The following is a 22,268-nucleotide window of genomic DNA, read 5'->3' as shown; positions in this document are numbered from 1 at the left end:
ATTCCCTTCCTCTGACTCTGTTTGTTTCAGATGTTTGTAAATTTCACTAATGTATCCTGTTTTTGCCTTGGGAGAGTTCCTGTCTTAGCCTTTGATGTGCAACTTTGTATCAGGGTCCTTGATTTGCATAGGTCCATATAATAAAGCGAACTGGGGCTGTGAGGCACTCAGATGCTGCCAGGCAGTTTGAGGAGTCCTCCCGGTCCCATCGGTTTTGTTCTGACAAAGTGTGTTTCCTTAATTCCGCACCGTTATTTGGAAGCTGTGCTGGTCCGCGGCAAGTGGCGCCCGAACAGACGACTTGAGTACGAGGAAACTAAAACTGAAGGAAGGTGACGGAACTCCCCAAAGTGAAGTGCGCACAGTGAGTAAAGAAAGTTTTTGGGGAAAGTGTAGTTGGGAGTAAAAGAATATGGGACAGATAGGGTAAAAAATAAGGGACCTTTTTGTAAAAATGTTTCCATATGAAGACAAATCATTGTCTGAAGAGTATCAGGGTAAGCCGGAAACAGAGGAATGTGAATATGAGGATAACTTGAAGTCTGAGGATGACAGGGGGGATGAAAAATCCGTGGCTATGGCTGCCTTAGCCGCTGGGCCTCCGCTGCCCTCAGCTCCTTCCTACATTCAACTCTCTGCTCCTCCGTTCCCTTATCGGGCTAATTCCATAGTCTATAGCTCAAAATCTGGGAAATCTCCTCTCCAACAATCTATAGACCAGGCTCGAAATATAGGGGAAACAATAGATGGCTTTGCCTGTTTTCCTATTGTGGAAAGACAGGATGATACAGGGAGACTAGTGCGAGAACATGAACCTGTACCTTTTAAAACTCTGAAAGAGCTTAAACTTGCTTGTGCTCAGTATGGGCCTACTGCCCCTTTTACACTTGGTTTATTAGATACCATTAGTGCAAAGGCACTTCCCCCAAATGACTGGAAGGTGATTGCTCGTGCTTGTCTCTCTGGGGGTGATTATTTGTTGTGGAAGTCAGACTTTCATGAAAAGGCTATAGAGCTGGATGAGAAAATCAGCAAGAGGAGGTTGCTGTTACTGTAGATATGTTAACTGGAGAAGGACAGTATGCCCATATGGCAACTCAATTAGAGTATCGACCAACTATTTATGATATAATTAATCAGCTAGCCACACAGGCATGGAAATGCCTGCCTATTCCAGGGACCAAACCAGAAGAATTTGGTAAAATTAGGCAGGGTGCAGACGAGCGATTTCAAGACTTTGTCTCACGGCTAATTCAAGCAGTTGAAAGAATAGTAGGGGATAAAAATGTGGGAAAGGTTTTAATAAAACAACTAGCCTATGAAAATGCTAATTCTGCTTGTCAGGCTGCACTTCGGCCTCACCGCAAGAAGGGAGATATAGAGGATTATATTAGAATATGCGCCGATGTTGGGCCTTCATACATGCAAGGTCTTGCCTTTACCACAGGTAATAAGGCAAGATTTCCAGGACAAAATTTTGATAAAGGACAGAACAAGCGAAGGAAGGAAGGTCAGGGAAGTACTTTTGCCTGTGGAAACTGTTTTCAATGCGGGGGTTCGGGGCATTTTGCTAAAAACTGCCCTGCTTTCCCCGGATATTGGTCTCGGCCTCTCCCTCAAGGACAGCCAGCCCTTAAGGCTCCAGACCTCTGCCCACTTTGTAGACATGGGAAACATTGGAAGAATAAGGGGAGGCCTAAATGTACTACCGCAGGGCAGGGAAACGGACAATAGGGCCCTCCCCGGTCCCATCAAACAATAGGGGCAATGTCAGTGTTTCCTCAGCAAATTCAGATTCCAGCAGGCCAAACATTGCCCAACTATCCCAGGCAACAACAGGCAGTACAGGACTGGACCTCAGTCCCACCTCCTAATTCGTATTGACTCCAGAGATGGGACCTCAAGCCATACCCACTGGAATTTTTGGGCCACTTCCCAGTAACACAGTAGGAATCTTGTTAGGCAAAAGTAGTTTAACTATGAGGGAATTCTTTGTTCTTCCTGGAGTGATAGACTCTGATTATACAGGGGAAATTAAAGTAATGGCTCACACTTTGAGGAATATAGTCACTATCTCCCCTGATATGAAAATTGCTCAATTAATCCTTTTACCTCTTTTAAGACAAGGCCAAACCCTGCTAAAGGGACCCCAAGAGAATCAAAGATTGGCTCCACTGATACTGCCTATTGGATTCAAAAAAATAGGCCAGGAACGCCCTGAAATGGAACTAACAATACAAGGGCGTAAATTTAAAGGGCTTTTAGATACTAGGGCTGATGTATCTGTTATTGCAAAGCTACATTGGCCTCCTTCCTGGCCCACTCATGCAGCAGCCACAGAATTACAAGGTATAGGGCAGAGTAAATCCCCTCAACAAAGTTCTAGTTTTTTACAATGGGAAGATAAAGAAGGTCATTCTGGATTTTTTCAGCCTTATGTGCTCCCTGGATTGCCAGTTAATTTGTGGGGTAGAGATGTTTTGAAAAATATGGGGGCATTGCTAGTCAGTCCTAATAGTTTAGTTAGCACTCAAATGCTTGATCAGGGATTTTTGCCCACTAAGGGTCTAGGGAAAGAACAGCGAGGAATTCTCACCCCCATAGAAGTGGCACCCAATACCAGAAGGCATGGATTAGGATATCAAAATTTTGCATAGGGGCCTTGGTAGCTCCTGCTACCCCAATAATGCACTGTGCAGACCCAATTACTTGGAAATCAGATAATCCTGTATGGGTAGACCAATGGCCCCTTTCTCAGGAGAAACTTAGGGCAGCTGCTCAATTGGTACAGGAACAGCTACAGCTTGGGCACATTGAACCATCTAATAGTCCATGGAATACGCCTATATTTGTTATTAAAAAGAAATCAGGAGACTGGAGGCTATTACAAGATTTGAGAGCAATAAATAAGACTATGGAAATTATGGGTCCTCTCCAGCTAGGACTTCCTTCTCCTACTACCATTCCATGGAACTATCACCTTATAGCTGTTGATTTGAAGGATTGCTTTTTTACTATTCCTTTAAACCCTCATGATTGCAAGCGTTTTGCATTCAGTGTTCCTTCACTTAATTTTCAGGCTCCCATGGAGCGATACCAGTGGAGAGTTTTGCCTCAAGGTATGGCTAATAGTCCTACCTTGTGCCAAAAATATGTTGCTCAAGCCATCTCTCCAGTACGAAGGCAACACCCTAAGGCATACATAATTCATTATATGGATGATATTCTTATTGCTCATCCAGATAAAGACACTGTGTTGACCATTTTGCAACAACTAGAATATTCTCTGAAAAAATCAGGACTTTATATAGCTCCTGAAAAGGTACAGCAATCTTTACCTTTTTCTTATTTAGGACAAATTATTGAGGGACAACAAATTCGCCCACAGAAAATAGAAATCAGGACAGATCATTTGCAAACTTTAAACGATTTCCAGAAACTGTTAGGAGACATTAATTGGATTAGACCTTCCTTGAAATTAACTACTGGAGAACTGAAGCCACTTTTTGATATTCCTAGAGGCTCAGCTGAACCAGCTTCTCCTCGGCTACTTACACCTGCGGGACAAGCTTTAAAGCTTGTAGAAAAGGCCTTGCAACAAGCACAACTAAAACATATAAATCCTGAGGAATCAATTGCCCTACTAATATGTCCCTCAAGTTACACTCCAACAGGACTATTGTGGCAAGCTTCAGGTCCTATTGAATGGATTAATTTAGCTGTTACTCCTAAGAAAGTTTTGTCTCCATATTTTGATCTTGTTGCCTCCTTGATTATCAAGGGGCGTAGGCGACTCTTGCAGCTTATAGGTTTTGAGCCACAGACTATTGTTGTTCCTTTTTCAAAGGATCAACAACAATGGCTCTGGGAAACTTCCACAAAATGGCAAATCGCTTTTGCAAATTTTACAGGCCAAATTGATTCTCACTACCCAGCTGATAAAATAGTTCAATTTTCATTAATTACTACCTTTATATTTCCTAAGACAATTGTTAATGAGCCCATTCCTGAAGCACCTACAATCTTTACTGATGGATCCAGCTCAGGAATAGCAGGCTTAATAATCAATGGACAGCTTTATACTGAAACAGTCACCTTAAAATCAGCCCAAAGAGTAGAATTACATGCCATTATCATGGCTTTTCAGCATTTGCCATACTCCTCCTTTAATTTATATACAGACAGCAGATATTTACTTATGGTTGTTTCCACTATAGAGACTGCTGTCTTAGGGACAACTGCTGATGAGGAACTATTTCAGCAGTTCCTCCTTCTTCAAAGACTTGTACGTCAACATACAGCTCCGTGTTTTATAGGACATATTCGAGCTCACTCCATGCTCCCTGGAGCTTTAGCGCAAGGGAATGCCCTTGTTGATCAAGCTACCCAAAAGAAAATTATTGGAGCAACCATGACAGATCAAGCAATTCAGTCTCATACTATCCATCACCAGAATGCTGCAGCCCTGCGTAAACAGTTTCAACTTTCTCAGGAAGCAGCACGGCAGATTGTTAAATCTTGTCCAAGGTGCCCTATATTACAATCTGTCCCTTCGTTTGGAATTAACCCTCGAGGACTCCTACCGGGACAACTTTGGCAAATGGATGTTACTCATATACCTTCATTTGTCAAACAATCCTTTGTCCACGTTACAGTAGATACTTATTCTGGATTTATAGTAGCCTCTGCCAGAACAGGAGAGGCTGCTAAACATGTTATAGCTCATTGCTTGTATGCATTTTCTATTATTGGACTTCCTAAACTGATTAAAACTGACAACGCTCCTGCATATGTAGGAAAAGCATTTACTACATTTTGTCAGACTTTTGGACTTGACCTAAGGACGGGAATTCCTTACAATCCCCAAGGTCAAGGCATTGTAGAGCGTGCACATCAAACACTTAAAAACCAATTGGAAAAAATTTAAAAAGGGGAATTATACCCTCAAACTCCTGCAAATCTTCTCTGTCATGCTCTTTTCACTTTAAATTTTTTGAATACTGATGTACAGGGTCATTCAGCAGCAGAGAGACTCTGGAACCCTGCAAGGAAAGCCTTCCCTGAAGTGCGATGGAGGGACCCACTCACAGGAATCTGGCAAGGGCCAGACCCTGTTCTCTTATGGGGCCGAGGATATGTGTGTGTTTTTCCTAGGTCTGCTAAAGCTCCTCGGTGGATCCCTGAACGACTGGTGAGACACCATGATTCTAGATGAGAGACTCACTTTACAAGAGCAATTGCATAAGACTTACTATGCTCTCTTCCCTTTCTCAATTATTATCTAATTTTTTAAATGTTTTAGATCATTTTATTTTCCTGATCTATTGCTTGAAAAGAGGGCGAAAGGGGGGCCTGATTTGGGTATTGCTGAATAGAAATCTCATACGGCCGTCTTGAGATTTTTCGAGAGAGATCTCTGTTTAGTATATATCCTTATTACGTTCCTATTAAGGTAGCCCTACTTAAGATCAAGCAGGCCATAGTTCAATCTCTAAAACCCCGGGTTTCACTCTTGATTTGTGTGACTGTATGTGAAGTCTTTGTTTAATGTCTAAGTGTTTTTGTTTATAAGGCCTGAATTAAGTCCTTACATGAAAAGTAATGATGGTAATAGTTTTGGAAGTGCCGGCTGTAGTATTGAAAACAAAACGGGAATAATTTCATTTCCCTATATAAATATAATTTTGTTTGGAATAAGTAAAGCACGCTCATTTTGGATCCAAAAGACTTGCTGGTTTGGCCAGGCTGCTCCAGGCCGCAAGTGAAAGGCTTGAAGCAGCATAGATTTACATAATAAAGGTGTAAAGATTTTTTTGCTGTAGAAGAATAATGAAGATAACAATGGGATTTTTCAGTTTTGATATGTACTCTCTAAAGTGCCTGTTAATTAATGTTAAGGGGGTGTTTTGATAAGTGTGGGAATGTTGTTTGGAGGTGCTTTTACTCTATTTTTGTTAAAAGTTAACAAAGTCAAGAATTTCTTGCAATAGAAGTCAAAATATTGTAAAGTGTGATTCAATTGTAAATAATATAAAAAGAAAGGGGGGGGGGGGAGTCATGTCCTGGAGCTCCTGCAGGTCTACCCACGCTTTTTACTTCAAACAGTTTATCTTGAATGCTGATGTACAAGAGATGCCCAAATTTTTGTCCTGCAAACTACTACCCTTTTTTTTTTACTTTTATTTGATTCCAGCTAATGACACTGTTTTGTTCTTTTCTGAATAGCTCCAGATATATAGGCAGATAGGGACTCTCAAGCCCCTCAGCGAGATCTTCTGAGCATGGCTTTTAAGGTACCAAGAGGCCAAAAAAGCCCAAAGGAGATCAGGTAAAATACTAGCTTTTGGCATACGCCCTCAGAGGCTCCAACGCTCCAACTGGAACTTCATCAGGGCCCTGGTTCAATAGTGGAAAGGATGGTCATTTAAGCCAAAGCCTGCCAGGCTTACATGCCTTTGCTGTGAGGAAGAAAGGACACACTGGAAGATAGGCTTCCCCCTCACTCCTCTAAGGGAGGGTTCAGTCTCTTCCAGCCCTGCTCCAGCCACCTGTGACCTAACCTTGCCCAGAATACTGGGATTTGCCACTGAAGGCTAAAAGGTGCCCAGGGCCGTCGGCCCCATTTTCGACACTGTGGACGAGCCTGGGGTATTTCTTCCAAGTAGCTGGTAGACTGGTCTCATTTACACAAGGGTCATTTAACTAGGTCTTACCTGAATATTCAGGTTTTTTATTCTTCCCTCGAAGATCTCTGTTGTGGGTATTGATAGTCCTGTTTTCTGCTGCTTTGATTAATATATAGTCTTTCCTTTATTCCTCCTGCCTCAATGCCCCACTCATAGTTTAGGCTAGGACATACTCCTAATTCAGAGCTCCTTTTTTCCTTTTTTTGCCAATTTACAAATTTACCTCTGCCACCCAGCTTAGTGTATCCCAAGGTTCTCACCACTCCATGGCTGTAAAGCTCCAGTATAGGACCCCTGGGTTCATCTTTCCAGTTTGAGGAAAACGGAAGCTCCGTCTTCATGCGTGCTGCAGATGGCTTTTCCAGTCTACCTGGGTCATTGCCAGCTGGGAAGCAGCGGTCATTGGGACTTTGACGCTAACTGCAGAGTGTGGAAGTGTGACGGCAATTTCAGTGCCATGAGGACTTCTCCTGAAGTGGACTTTTCCTGGACTCCTGCTCCTGTGACAATTTTTGATGGACTGAACTGGGGTTGGGTTGCATTTGCAGAGATTTGGAATGGTGTTGGTGCCAACTTGGACTTGGTGAACACTTTAAGGATATTACTCTTTTATAGATTCTTGTTGTATTATTAGCTTAAAGAGTTTGCTTAAAGGCTTTAATCACTGTGATGTATTAGTATACTTGTTTTGGGTATCTGTTAGCATTGGCTATACTAATTTTGTGTTTGTTTTGTATTTTTTCCATCTGCCTCCAAATTAGAAAATCAGATGAGTGCAAATCTCAGCAGCACAAATTAAAAAGAAAAGGGGGATATGTTGTGGACCGTTAATGGCAAAAAGCCATTATAGATTCAAGGCTTAGCAAAAGGCTAAGTTCTCCCCCCTCCATCTCCATATTTGGCTTTGATGCTAAGTGTTTGCACCCACTCCACTTCCTTCCTTGGGTTGCAGGAAGCAATATACATACCCTTCCTCTGACTCTGTTTGTTTCAGATGTTTGTAAATTTCACTAATGTATCCTGTTTTTGCCTTGGGAGAGTTCCTGTCTTAGCCTTTGATGTGCAACTTTGTATCAGGGTCCTTGATTTGCATAGGTCCATATAATAAAGCGAACTGGGGCTGTGAGGCACTCAGATGCTGCCAGGCAGTTTGAGGAGTCCTCCCGGTCCCATCGGTTTTGTTCTGACAAAGTGTGTTTCCTTAATTCCGCACCGTTATTTGGAAGCTGCGTTGGTCCGCGGCAAAGTTCTAACTCTATTCTTCTCAGAGTGTACCACTATCTGCAGATCAAATAAGCAAGAAGAAAGGAATGTTTCTTTACTCTATCACATGAAAAGGCTAGGGAGGAAAAATGTTGAATTAAGTGAAGGCCGAAAGGTGCTCTGTGCACAGCCACTGCCTCCTACCCATTCACAAGTCACAATCTATTCTTTCTAACATGATTAAGAAGGAATTCTCTACTACTCAGCCATAAGAAATGATGACATCGGAACATTTACAGCAAAATGGTGGGATCTTGATAACATGATACGAAGCGAAATAAGTAAATCAGAAAAAAACAGGAACTGTATTATTCCATACGTAGGTGGGACATAATAGTGAAACTAAGAGACATTGATAAGAGTGTGGTGGTTACGGGGGGGAGGGGGGAATGGGAGAGGGATAGGAGGTGGGGAGGGGCACAAAGAAAACAAGATAGAAGGTGACAGAGGACAATCTGACTTTGGGTGGTGGGTATGCAACATAATTGAACGACAAGATAACCTGGACTTGTTATCTTTGAATATATCTATCCTGATTTATTGATGTCACCCCATTAAAAAAATAAAATTATAAAAAAAAAAAAAAAAGAAGGAATTCTCCTACAAACTTAACCCTTTACGAGGGATATCATAGCCAGCCTCTTATGTCTATGAGCCCAGTTCAAGGGGCTTACAGGCTTTTCTGTGGAACTCACATCCTCTGTCTTATTTCCAAAGAAATTACTACGAATATACAGGGAAAGCACGGTACTATTATCCCTGTGCCATAAATAATAGCACACACCCAGAAAAGGGGGGATATAAGGCCAGATTAATTCAAAAAGTCAAAGGGGGAAGTATCGTGCCTTTCCTTTGAGGTGACTTTGTCATCCCGCAGCCATTGGTCTTCACTGCAGTGACTTTGTCAATCAGCAGTTTTTGATCTTCTTCTGCTGTGACCTTGTCAGCCAGCAGTTTTGGGTCTTCTTCTGCTGTGACCTTGTCAGCCAGCAGTTGTTGATCGGCTCCCGACAAATCACTATGTTTAAATTATGTATGATTTGTAGCAATGAGAATACATAATGCATATCAGGTATTTACATTCCGAACCATAACTGTAGCAAAATTACAGTTATGAAGTAGCCACCAAAATTATTTTTTGGGCCCTGGTCGGTTGGCTCAGTGGTAGAGCATCGGCTTGGCATGCAGAAGTCCCGGGTTCGATTCCCAGCCAGGGCACATAGGAGAGGCGCCCATCTGCTTCTCCACCCGTCCCCCTCTCCTTCCTCTCTCTCTCTTCCCCTCCTGCAGCTGAGGCTCCACTGGAGCAGAGATGGTCTGGGCACTGGGGATGGCTCCTCGGCCTCTGCCCCAGGCGCTGGAGTGGCTCTGGTCACAACAGAGCGACGCCCCGGCGGGGCAGAGCGTCGCCCACTGGTGGGCGTGCCGGGTGGATCCCGGTCAGGCACATGCGGGAGTCTGTCTGACTGTCTCTCCCCGTTTCTGGCCTCAGAAAAAAATACAGAAAAAAAAAATTTTTTTTATTTATTTTTTGGTTTGGGGTCACCACAACATGAGGAACTGTATTGCGGGGTCACGGCATTAGAAAGGTTGAGAACCACTGGGCTATAGTAAGACATAAACAAGGTCACTACATAATGATAAAGGGAGCAATCCAACAGGAAGATATAACAGTTATAAATATCTACGCACCTAATATAAGAGCAACCTAAATATATAAAGCAGACTTTGATGGATTTAAAGGGTGAGATCAACAGCAATACTATAATAGTAGGGGATTTCAATACCCCACTAACATCACTAGATAGATCCTCAAGAAAGAAAATTAACAAAGAAACAGCAGACTCAAAGGACATACTAGATCAACTCGATTTAATAAATGTCTTCAGAACCTTCACCCTAAAGCAGCAGAATATACATTCTTTTCAAGTGCTCATGGTACATTCTCTAGGATAGACCACATGTTAGGGCACAAAAGCGGTCTCAACAAATTTAAAAAGATTGAAATCATATCGAGCACTTTCTCTGATCACAATGGCATGAAACTAGAAATCAACCACAACAGAAAAACTGAAAAATACTCAAACACTTGGAAATTAAATAGCATGTTATTAAATATAAAATGGATTAACAATGAGATCAAAGAAGAAATTAGAAAATTAGTAAAAATGAACGATAACGAGCATACATCAACTCAAAATTTATGGGACACAGCAAAAGCAGTCCTGAGAGGGAAGTTCATAGCATTACAGGCATATGTCAAGAAGCTAGAAAAAGCTCAAATAAACAATTTGACCCTGCATCTAAAAAAACTAGAAAAAGAACAGCAAGAGGTAGTAGAAGGAAGGAAATAATAAAGATCAGAGCAGAAATAAATGACATAGAGGCTAAAGAAACAATACAGACGATAAATGAAACCAAGAGCTGGTTCATTGAAAAGGTAAACAAGATCGATGAACCTTTAACCAGACTCACCAAGAAAAAAGAGAGGACTCAAATAAATAAAATTAGAAAGGAGAGTGGAGAAATAACAACTGAAACAACAGAAATACAAAATAAGAAAATACTCTAAAGAACAGCACGCCAAAAAACTAGACAATCAAGATAAAATGGACAAATTCCTTGAAACATATAATCCTCCAAAAATTAATCTGGAAGAATCAGAAAACCTAAACAGACCAATTACAACAAATGAGATTGAAACAGTTATCAAAAAACTCCCAAAAAAGAAAAGTCCTGGGCCTGATGGCTTCACAAGTGAATTCTATCAAATAGTCAAAGAAGAACTAACTCCTATCCTTCTCAAGATATTTCAAAAAATTCAAGAGAAAGGAAGACTTCCAAGCTCCTTTTATGAGGCAAGTATAATTCTGATTCCAAAACCAGGCAAAGACAACACAAAGAAAGAAAATTATAGGCCAATATCCCTGATGAATTTAAATGCTAAAATCCTCAACAAAATATTAGCAAACCGGATTCAATATATGAAAAAAATCATATACCATGATCAAGTGGGATTTATTCTGGGGAGGCAAGGTTGGTACAATATTTGCAAATCAATCAATGTGATTCATCATGTAAACAAAAGGAAGGAGAAAAACCACAAGATAATTTCAATAGATGCAGAAAAAGCATTTGATAAAATCCAGCACCCATTCATGATCAAAACTCTCAGCAAAGTGGGAATACAGGGAACATACCTCAACATGATAAAGGCCATCTATAACAAACCCACAGCTAACATCATACTCAATGGGCAAAAATTAAAAGCAATCCCCTTAAGATCAGGAACAAGGCAGGGGTGCCCCCTTTCACCACTCTTATTCAACACAGTTCTGGAAGTCCTAGCCACAGCAATCAGACAAGAAGAGATAAAAGGCATCCAAACTGGAAAAGAAGAAGTAAAACTATCATTATTTGCAGATGATATGATATTGTATATAGAAAACCCTAAAGTCTCAGTCAAAAAACTACTGGATCTGGTAAATGAATTCAGCAAGGTGGCAGGATATAAAACTAATACTCAGAAATCAGAGGCATTTTTATACACTAACAATGAACTGTCAGAAAGAGAAATTAAAGAAGCAATCCTCTTCACTATTGCAACCAAAAAAAATAAAGTACCTAGGAATAAATTTAACCAGAGAGATTAAAGACTTGCACTCGGAAAATTATAAAACATTGTTAAAAGAAATCAGGCAAGATACAAACAAGTGGAAGCATATACTGTGCTCATGGTTAGGAAGAATAAGCATCATTAAAATGTCTATATTACCCAAAGCAATTTATAAATTCAATACAAGACCGATTAAAATATCAATGACTTACTTCAAAGATATAGAACACATATTCCAAAAATTTATATGGAACCAAAAGAGAACATGAATAGCCTCAGCAATCTTGAAAAGGAAGAATAAAGTGGGAGGTATCACACTTCCGGATATCAAGTTATACTACAAGACCATTGTACTCAAAACAGCCTGGTACTGGCATAAGAACAGGCATATAGATCAATGGAACAGAACTGAGAAGCCAGAAATAAACCCACACCTTTATGGACAACTGATATTTGACAAAGGAGGTAAGAGCATACATTGGAGTAAAGACAGCCTCTTCAACAAATGGTGTTGGGAAAATTGGACAGCTGCCTGCAAAAAAATGAAACTAGACCATCAACTTACACCATTCACAAAAATAAACTCAAAATGGATAAAAGACTTAAATGTAAGCCGTAAAACCATAAGCATCTTAGAAGAAAACATAGGCAGTAAGCTCTCTGACATCTCTCGCAGCAATATGTTTGCTGATTTATCTCCACGGGCAAGTGAAATAAAAGACAGGATAAACAAATGGGAGTATATCAAACTAAAGAGCTTCTGCACAGCTAAAGACAATAAGAACAAAATAAAAAGACAAACTACACAATGGGAGAATATATTTCACAATACGTCTGATAAGGGGTTAATAACCAAAATTTATAAAGAATTTGTAAAACTCAATACCTGGAAGACAAACAATCCAATCAAAAAAATGGGCAAAAGAAATGAATAGACACTTCTCCAAAGAGGACATACAGATGGTCAATAGGCATATGAAAAAATGCTCAAGATCACTAATCATTAGAGAAATGCAAAATAAAACCACAATGAGATATCACCTCACACCAGTCAGAATGGCGCTCATCAACAAAACATCACAGAATAAGTGCTGGCGAGGATGTGGAGAAAAAGGAACCCTCCTGTATTGCTGGTGGGAATGCAGACTGGTGCAGCCACTGTAGAAAACAGTATGGAGATTCCTCAAAAAATTAAAAATCGAACTGCCTTTTGACCCAGCTATACCACTTTTAGGAATATATTCCAAGAACACCATAGCACTGTTTCAAAAGAAGAAATGCACCCCCATGTTTATGGCAGCATTGTTCACAATAGCGAAGATCTGGAAACAGCCCAAGTGTCCTTCAGTGGACGAGTAGATTAAAAAGCTTTGGTACATATACTATGGAATACTACTCAGCCATAAGAAATGATGACATCGGATCATTTACAACAACATGGATGGACCTTGATAATATTATACTGAGTGAAATAAATCAGAAAAAACTAAGAACTATATAATTCCATACATAGGTGGGACATAAAAATGAGACTGAAGAGACATGGACAAGAGTGTGGGGGTTATGGGGTTGGGGGAAGAGGAGAGGGAGGGGGTTGGGGGAGGGCAGGGGCACAAAGAAAACCAGTTAGAAGGTGACGGAAGACAATTGGACTTTGGGTGATGGGAATGCAGCATAATCAAATGTCAAAAAAACCTGGAGATGTTTTCTCTGAACATATGTACCCCGATTTATCAATGTCATCCCATTAAAATTAATTTAAAAAATTCTCTTCTCTATTCTTGCGTTTTCTGCCTCCATTTAGCAATGAAGACTTTGTCTCACAGCCTCTAGTAGCTGCCTTTCCAAATCATGCTAGCTTTCTAAGTACAGCCTTTTTTTTTTTTTTTTTTTTTTTTTACAGAGACAGAGAGTCAGAGGGATAGATAGGGACAGACAGACAGGAACTAAGAGAGATGAGAAGCATCAATCATCAGGGTTTTTTTTTTTTAATTCATTTTAGAAAGGAGAGAGAGAGAGAGAGAGAGAGAGAGAAGGGGGGAGGAGCAGGAAGCATCAACTCCCATATGTGCCTTGACCAGGCAAGCCCAGGGTTTCGAACCGGCGACCTCAGCATTTCCAGGTCAATGCTTTATCCACTGCGCCACCACAGGTCAGGCCGAATCATCAGTTTTTCGTTGTGACACCTTAGTTGTTCATTGATTGCTTTCTCATATATGTCTTGACCGTAGGCCTTCAGCAGACCAAGTAACCCCCTGCTCAAGCCAGTGGCCTCGGGTCCAAGCTGGTGAACTTTGCTCAAACCAGATGAGCCCACGCTCAAGCTGGCGACCTCAGGGTCTCGAACCTGGGTCCTCCACATCCCAGTCTGACACTCTATCCACTGTGCCATCGCCTGGTCAGGCTAAGTACAGCCTTTTTAAAGAATTTTTATTGAACTTATTGGGATGACATTGATTAATAAAATTATATAGGTTTCAGGTGCAAAATTCTGTAATATACTGTTATTGTGTGTTCACCACCCTAAATCCCACTGGCTCAAAACCTGACACTATACCTCGATGAACCATAGCTGTACCTGAGACAGGACTTTCTATTTTGGATAATGGTTATGGCTTAGCTCTCCTACAACACGAGAATCTTTGAGGGCAGGATTTGAGCCTAATTTCCCCTGCATATTAGATGCACTCAAATGATAAACGAAGTAATAAATTTTCATGGGAAGGGAACAGAAGATAGTCTTTAATGAATAATAAAGACAAAAAAGAGTGGAAAATTTTCAGAGTCTCTCTACCAACTTTTAATTTCTTTCTCTAAGTAAATTAATCAACACAGTAGCATTTTCTATGTATCTTTAAATGTTAGCATTCAAAAATAGCATTTTATGGTTTAGTAATACTAATGTTTTTATCTCCTTTAACTCCCATAATGATATCCTAACATGGGTATTGTAATAATCCACATCTTATACATAAGGAAATAGCTTTAGAGAAGTTCATCTCTTTTCTACTTTCTCACCCTAAAATGACTTCCCTAAAAAGCTGTTTAAACTATATGCTCTTAAGATTTTGAACTGAAAAGCACAGAAACAAAATACAAAGAAATGGTCTGAGTGTCGAAAGACCCAACCCCAGTTGTGCTTCACTTCTAGACATGTCTGACTTCAGGAACTCCCACCTCTCCACGTTAGTTTCTTAACTGGACATCAGGAATAACAGTAATAAACAGATTAACCTCACACTGTTGTGAAGACTGAATTTATAAACAAGGAAGACTGTGGAAGAGAGTCTTCTGTAAAATTAAAGAGTGACGCACCAACAAAAAGACTGTCTCACCCTCCAACCCCAAACCTGTTTCAAAATGTTACTTCCGCCTGACCAGGCGGTGGTGCAGTGGATAGAGCATCGGACTGGGATGCGGAGGACCCAGGTTCAAGACCCCAGGATAGCCAGCTTGAGCATGGGCTCATCTGGCTTGAGCAAAAAAGCTCAGTAGCATGGACCCAAGCTCACTGGCTCGAGCAGGGGGTTACTCAATCTGCTGAAGGCCCGCAGTCAAGGCACATATGAGAAAGCAATCAATGAACAACTATGGTGTTGCAACGAAAAACTGATGATTGATGCTTCTCATCTCTCTCTGTTCCTGTCTGTCTGTCCCTATCTATCCTTCTATCTGACTCTCTCTCTGTCCTTGTAAAAAAATAAAATAAAATAAAATAAAATAAAAATGTTACTTCCTTGGTACAGTAAGATTAATTGATTTAGGGAAGCTCAAAGTGAAAGACACTGTCCAAGGTTACCTTTGGGATCCTTCTGGGATCTAATTTCACATTATTTCATTATTCTACATGATTTTATGTATTAAAAGTATTAATGAAGTACCCCAAATGTACTATGCCTCGAGTCAATTTGTTAAGTACTGTCCACTATTCCCATTCTCTTTCTCCCCATCTCTGGATGGCAGAACCATCTTCAACAGTGGCCCAAAATGACACATCTCATTCTCCCTTTCCTGGTCAGTTCATTACATCTCACTGGAACAGTAGGAAAAGGATGAAATATAAAACCAGATCTGGGTACAAATGCCAGTTATTCCACTGCCTAGCTGCGGGCCCTTGGGCAAGTCTGCAAGTCCTACTCACATCCCTAAAACAAAGGTAACACCACCAATATTATAGATTATCAGTAATATATGTGCCCAGTTAGGATCTGGCACACAGCAGGTATCCTAAAACAGACTCTTTCTGCCTCTGCTTTAATGACTAAATGAGAACATACACCGAAGGCCTAGAATAATTGTCTGGCAGGTACAGTAGGCACTAAATAAAAGTTTGTCATGTCCTCTTTACTATTCCTTTCCTCTTTATGCTGTGTCATTTCAAGCCTCATTTTCTCACCAATTTTATCACAACAGTGTCCTAAACTGACTTCCATGCTTATAAGCACATATTCACCAATCCATCACATAGTACAAACTTGACTACATCAAACATTTATTTGCACCCCTCAGTGACTATACCAGTGACCAGCATAGTGTGCACAATGCTCACAAAGAATGGAAGGTCCTTCCCAACCTCACCAGTCTCATCTCTTCGGATTTCCCTCCCGCACACATATTCTCATGCACAAGCCCCTACACACAGTCCATCTGTTGTATCCCAACTGCTCCATGCTTTCATGCCTCCAAGCCTATTCAGAATTTCTACAGCCCTACTCCCTCTTCAACATATAGCTCAAGCATCATCTCCTCTTCAGAAATTTTCTTAATTCTGGAATTTTCTATAGTATTTCAAAGGCCTTGCTACATTTAATTCACAATATTTCACAAACTACTCTATGTTCTAATTCTGCTGACCTTGTTTCTAGTAGCTCTAGCCCAACTGTGAAATCCTGGAAGGCAAGGAATAGGCCTCATCATGTCAGTATAATTCCCAGTGCCTAGCATGGTACCTATACTCAAAACATGTGGATGGTTTTATAATATAATCTTAATATTGCTCTCACAAATACCAACAATCTGGACAATAAAAGTGTCACTGCGAACATAAGGTATTACTAGAAACTTTCTGAGATTTCTTAAAACCCAATTAATTTCAAAAATATCTCAAAAATATACTGCTCACAAAATTTAGGGGATATTTTATCGTTTAATATTCATTTTGAAATATCCCCTAATTTTTGTGAGCAGTATATTTTAAAATGCTAAGATTAAATTTATACAAATACTCATATCACAAGATATATCAGGCCAAATTATCAAATAAATAAATAAATAAATGGAATCTCAATATTTATATTTATTTAGAAAACCTAAAGAAAATTTCAAACATGAGGTTATCTTTATTCTCATTTTTAATAGTTATTTTTAAATAATCTAGCAAAAGCAGTTTTACCAATGATAAAATATTAAGGATTTCCTCTTACAAAGTTATACCTAATCTTAGCCGAGTAGAACACAAGCAGTAGAATAATCTTATTGGTTATATGTATATAATTTTCCTTTTAAGAACTTAATTTTTAAAAAATGATTTATTTTCAAATGACTTAAACAATTTTCAAAATGAAACAGACTGGGCCCTGGCCGGTTGGCTCAGTGGTAGAGCGTCGGCCTGGCGTGCGGGGGCCCCGGGTTCGATTCCCGGCCAGGGCACATAGGAGAAGCGCCCATTTGCTTCTCCACCCCCTACCCCCTCCTTCCTCTCTGTCTCTCTCTTCCCCTCCCGCAGCCAAGGCTCCATTGGAGCAAAGATGGCCCGGGCGCTGGGGATGGCTCCTTGGCCTCTGCCCCAGGCACTAGAGTGGCTCTGGTCACGGCAGAGTGACGCCCCGGAGGGGCAGAGCATCGCCCCCTGGTGGGCAGAGCGTCGCCCCTGGTGAGCGTGCCGGGTGGATCTCAGTCGGGCGCATGCGGGAGTCTGTCTGACTGTCTCTCCCCGTTTCCAGCTTCAGAAAAAAAATAAAAGAAAAAAAAAAATGAAACAGACTGTGCAAAATTAATTCCACCAATCACAAGGACTGACTTTATATTTAATATAATCCATAACTGTTATCTGCAAAACTACTATGTATGTACTTGATAAATAATATAGAAATCCAAAATACTGAATGTGAATAATGCATTTTTAATGCACTTGTTTAAAAATGAGTCCATTTCCATTTGACAATGGAAACAGATAAACTGTAGTGTTTGGTATAAAAGGAAAAACACGATTTCAACTCTTCCTCAAAAATGTTATAACATGTGATTTGTTTTATAAATTCCAAATATAACTCACTGTATTTAGCACCTTCTCTACTTTCCAGCATATTAGATAATTGCACGTCAAGTTAAAAACAAAATAAAGGAAATAATTTCTGATGAATGGAAATATTAAAACACATATCGAGCACCTTATAAACATTAACATGACAAGCCCTCCCAAAGGAAGCTATTTTTTTCTTAATTTAAAATTTTGAGCATTTAGAGAATTTAGGGCGCAAGAATGAGAGGAAGAAAGAACTGTGTAGTTAATAGTTTTGGTAAAAAAGATAGGTTAGTAATTTTCAAATCCTGCTCAGGAGAGCCTCAGCTATGGGGCCCCAGCTGCCCACATTAGTTAGAGAGGCTCCATTACTTATGGTCTGTTTATGCACTGACCTTCAGGAAAAAAAATTCATTTGAACAAAGGTATCCATGACTTTAAAAAGTCTGAAAATATTAACCAATAGTCAACGGATAATATTAACATTAACACCCAATAAAATAAACAGAAGTATTCAACATGGAAAAATAGTTTTAAAAAGTTGTAAAACATTAAGTGGGAACAACTAATATCTATAGTTGCTTTACCTTCATAAATAAATGTGTTTCTTTTGCTTCTGATCAGAGATCTACTGAGTATAATGTTTGTTTAGGGAAGGGACACATAGGTCAACCTTTCTCAACTTGGTTTTGGCAGAAAGACAATAGATGGTTTTAGCACAGCTCTGGCTGTGCATTTAAAGCAAACAGCTGTGGAAGGGAAAGGTATGTTCAAGATAAGAGGCAGTATTACTGGGGATGTTTGTTTAGGTGGCTGGGCGGGGACCTGCAAACTCAGCCTGGGCAAGGGTACATACCTATCCTACTTTGGCAGAGATTTACAGGAAAAATTAAGTCCTCTCCCAAGGACACTCCTGATTCTCAGCATCTAGCATCTACCTCCTCCTATGCCTCCACTTCCAAACTAATTAATATCATCAAAAATCAAAAATTAGTGTTTAGGTACAGTAATTTTTGGAAAGTCATTCTCTAAATAAACCAGACTCTGAAAAATACCAACCATCTTATATGCTTTGTTTTCTCTGATGGAAAAGCTACAGACCCAGAAGCCTCTCTGCCAGTGACGTGTGCCATGATGCAAGGAGAGGACAAGGGGTGACCGACGTCCACCCTTCTCTTTTTCCTCAGCCCATGGTATTACAGGTTGAGACTATGACAGAGAAGAAAGTTTCAGAACCATCTAAGAAGACTTGACTAAATTTCTTTGCCTTTCCAAAATACTTAAGTAGCTAGTGAGATGATGGGTGATTTTCCCACTTGCCAAACTTTCTATAACATGGAAATTGCAGAGAATATAACTGAGTCTCTCCACATTAAGACTCACCAATTTCAAAAGATCAATCAGAAGAAAAGAACATTAATTAGCATTGCACTTTGAAAGCAAACTGTATGACTACACACTGATAAAAATAATCCTATTTAAAAAAAACTGAAAAGATAAACAGTAATTTTAACTGTTAAAAATTAATAACAGCTCCTAATATCAATAAATACTCTTTTGAAGGTTTAGAAGTTAAAATGCTAATTTATTCCAAACATGGGGAAGCCAAATATGACTGTCATACATACACTGTCTAAACTTTGGACCTTTAATTATTTTATTATGTAGTTGACCCATTTAATAAGACATTAAAGACCATGACTCTAGTTTCTTTCCTATGATAAAACCATGGTGACAGAAAAGCAATTCTATACCTGCAACAGAATGCCAATAAAATACTGCTATCTGCAAGGCAAGTACAGTGACTTACACAATCTACATGTAAAACTGTATACATGCAGATTTCTCTATGCTATTCTTCTCAGCTTACAAACCAGGAGAAGTTCCAGTGTTTCATTTTCTCAAAATAGCTAAGATACAAGTTATGTACAAATTATTTATAGAGACAGTAATTTCCTCAAAGGAGATCTCAAATATAAACCATCTATAGGCATAATACCATGGTTTCTGGCAAGATTCACTCTGAAATTCACATTTGAAATAAACTAACATATGGGCTAGATGTGTCAATCCTTTTTACAATAGGAGAGAAATAAATAAAATTTAAGGTACTTGTAACAGGTTTTAAAATTCTATACCTTCAAGAAAATACTAAATTTGAATCTAACTATGGAAGTCCTTCCTCTTAAAATATACAATTAAGTTTTGTTTATAGGCTCACTACTAAATGTACAGCAAAGGCTAGCATAATCACATTTGTATTGTTGTATATATAACATTTATTTTCTTATTATGAAATCTATCTCAACCCCCCCAAATTTATCCCCCCAAAGAGATAACAAAACATTGGTACACATACAGTCTTAAATACTGGGGGTTTTTTATTACTAAAAGAAACTTTAATAATCTTCTTGGAGTAAGGAAACTAAGGCCCTAGTAATGCACACTAAATCAGAAAGAAATGTGTGGCACTTGTAACCTAGCAGAGTTACAAGTGAATTATTTCCACATTGTCTAACCACCATGCAGTATTGGGGAGATGCAATTCATACCTTCTACCACCTGAGGGCACTCCTAAAATCTTGAAACAACTTTCAGAGTCAAATTTTTATTCTACTAGGATGAAGGCGACTCAGTCCTACTTGAGGTTCAAGGCTCAGTAGCAGCTTTAAAACCACGTTTCAAAAACCATGTATTTCTTCATAAAAACTGAGATGAATATAAATGTGAATAATTTTTATCCACTGTATATTCTTTGGGCCTCATATCCATGCAACAAAAGTTGAAGTTCTAGGGCAGGATGAAAAGAACTAAGTAACTCCCAACAAGAGTGTTTAAAAATTACTAATGAACCAATCTCATATGATTGTCCCTCTAGTATACATGTTCACATCAACAAATGAAAGTTCACATTTCTGTGGAGAGTAATAGAAATTCAAGAATTACTTCAAATATATTATTTAAAAGTTGGTCAGAAAAGATTTAACTTATACATGGCACTTCAGTTCAAAAAAACAAGTCAACCACAGGCACCTTACCTGTCTCCTGTGAATTCAGTACTTCTAAGGCATGCATCATGGCACTTGCAAAGACATTGGCATCCTCTTTGCTGCCAAAGTTAAGACCATACACCTGTCTAGCATCCCGCCATTGGTGGAAGGTCTGTGTAGCTTGATTGTACTTCAACCCTTTAGGAATGGCACAATTTATCACCACCTAAAAGACAGGAATTATTTATAAAAGTCAATCTAATAATTGGCAGAATCAACAAAGTCAACAAATACTGACTGATTAGATATTCATTCATTCAAATCTGTTCCGCAGACGTTGGCAAAAAAAAAATGGTTAAAACAATTACCTAGGGTAAAATCAATCTGCTGAAGTAACAGACTGACGGAAGCAAAGCTGTCTCCTGTTACAAGGTGTGGCTTTGAAACACTAAATAAGCAAAACAAAAGAAAATCTATATCCCTCATTAAATATAGTTTAGCATGTGTATTGTAGTATTATAGAGTCACAAAGTGTATAAAATTTAAGCATGTATCTCAGTGAACATTCCCATGTAATGAAACCCCTCAAGAAATAGGACATCATTCTTAATTCCTTTCACCTTGCCTAAAGGTACTAGCCACACTTCTAATATCATAGATCAGTTTTAGGATTTTTATATGTTATAAACGGAGTTACATAATAAATATTGGAATGTATCTGCCCTTTTTCCCCTCAAAAAGTATTTATGAAGTCATCTGTTGCATGTAGTTGTGGTTTGGGTTTTTTTCATTATGCTATGGTGTTCCATTGTATGAATCATGTTTATTTAGCCATTCTCCCATTAACAAACATTTTAATTATTTGCAGTTTAGGAATATTAAAAATTGTGATGTTATAAGCATCCTAACTATGTCTTTTTTTTACACATTTCTGTTGGGCATATACCCAGGAGTGGAACTACCACAGGCTATAGATAGGTTTACCTTTAGTAGAAAACTCCAGATAGCTTTCCAATTTGGTTCTATCAATTTCACTTCTGCAGCCAAATGCAACAGCATGTAAAACTACACAAACAATGCAACATTACAATTCATATTGTCAGTCTTTATTTTAGCAATACTATATCTTTGTGGTGCTAGTTTATATTTCCCTAATGACTAATGAGATTTGGTACTTTTTCATGTTTTAATGGCTATCTCAATATCATCTTTTATGGCTACCTGCTTAAATTGAATCTCTTGCCCATTTTTCTACTTAGTTGTCCAACTTTCTTTATTGCTCTTAATGGTGTCTTTTGAGGAAAAGAAGTACTTAACTTTCATTCATTCTAAATTCAGTCCAAATCTGCAATCATTTCTTTTATATTATAGTTAATGCCTTTTGTACCATTTAAGAAATGTTTCTCAACCTGACCAGGCAGTGGCGCAGTAGACAGTGTCAGACTGGGATGCAGAGGACCCAGGTTCAAAAC

The 22,268-nt window shown here is 39.2% G+C and overlaps 1 protein-coding gene across 6 annotated transcripts in view; it reads right to left on the bottom strand.

Moving 5' to 3' along the window:
• The window catches only part of ENAH (ENAH actin regulator), a 144,098-nt gene that overhangs the window by 56,078 nt on the left and 65,752 nt on the right, over nt 1-22,268 (bottom strand). For all 6 annotated transcript variants that reach the window (XM_066237418.1, XM_066237445.1, XM_066237437.1 and 3 more), the window contains one exon: nt 20,845-21,022. In XM_066237418.1, the coding sequence (XP_066093515.1) occupies nt 20,845-21,022 (178 nt within the window). The remainder of the gene's footprint in view (nt 1-20,844; nt 21,023-22,268) is intronic.

This window comes from Saccopteryx bilineata, chromosome 1 (assembly GCF_036850765.1).
Source record: "Saccopteryx bilineata isolate mSacBil1 chromosome 1, mSacBil1_pri_phased_curated, whole genome shotgun sequence".
NCBI lineage: Eukaryota > Metazoa > Chordata > Mammalia > Chiroptera > Emballonuridae > Saccopteryx > Saccopteryx bilineata.
This window is presented reverse-complemented; position numbering and strand designations above follow the sequence as displayed.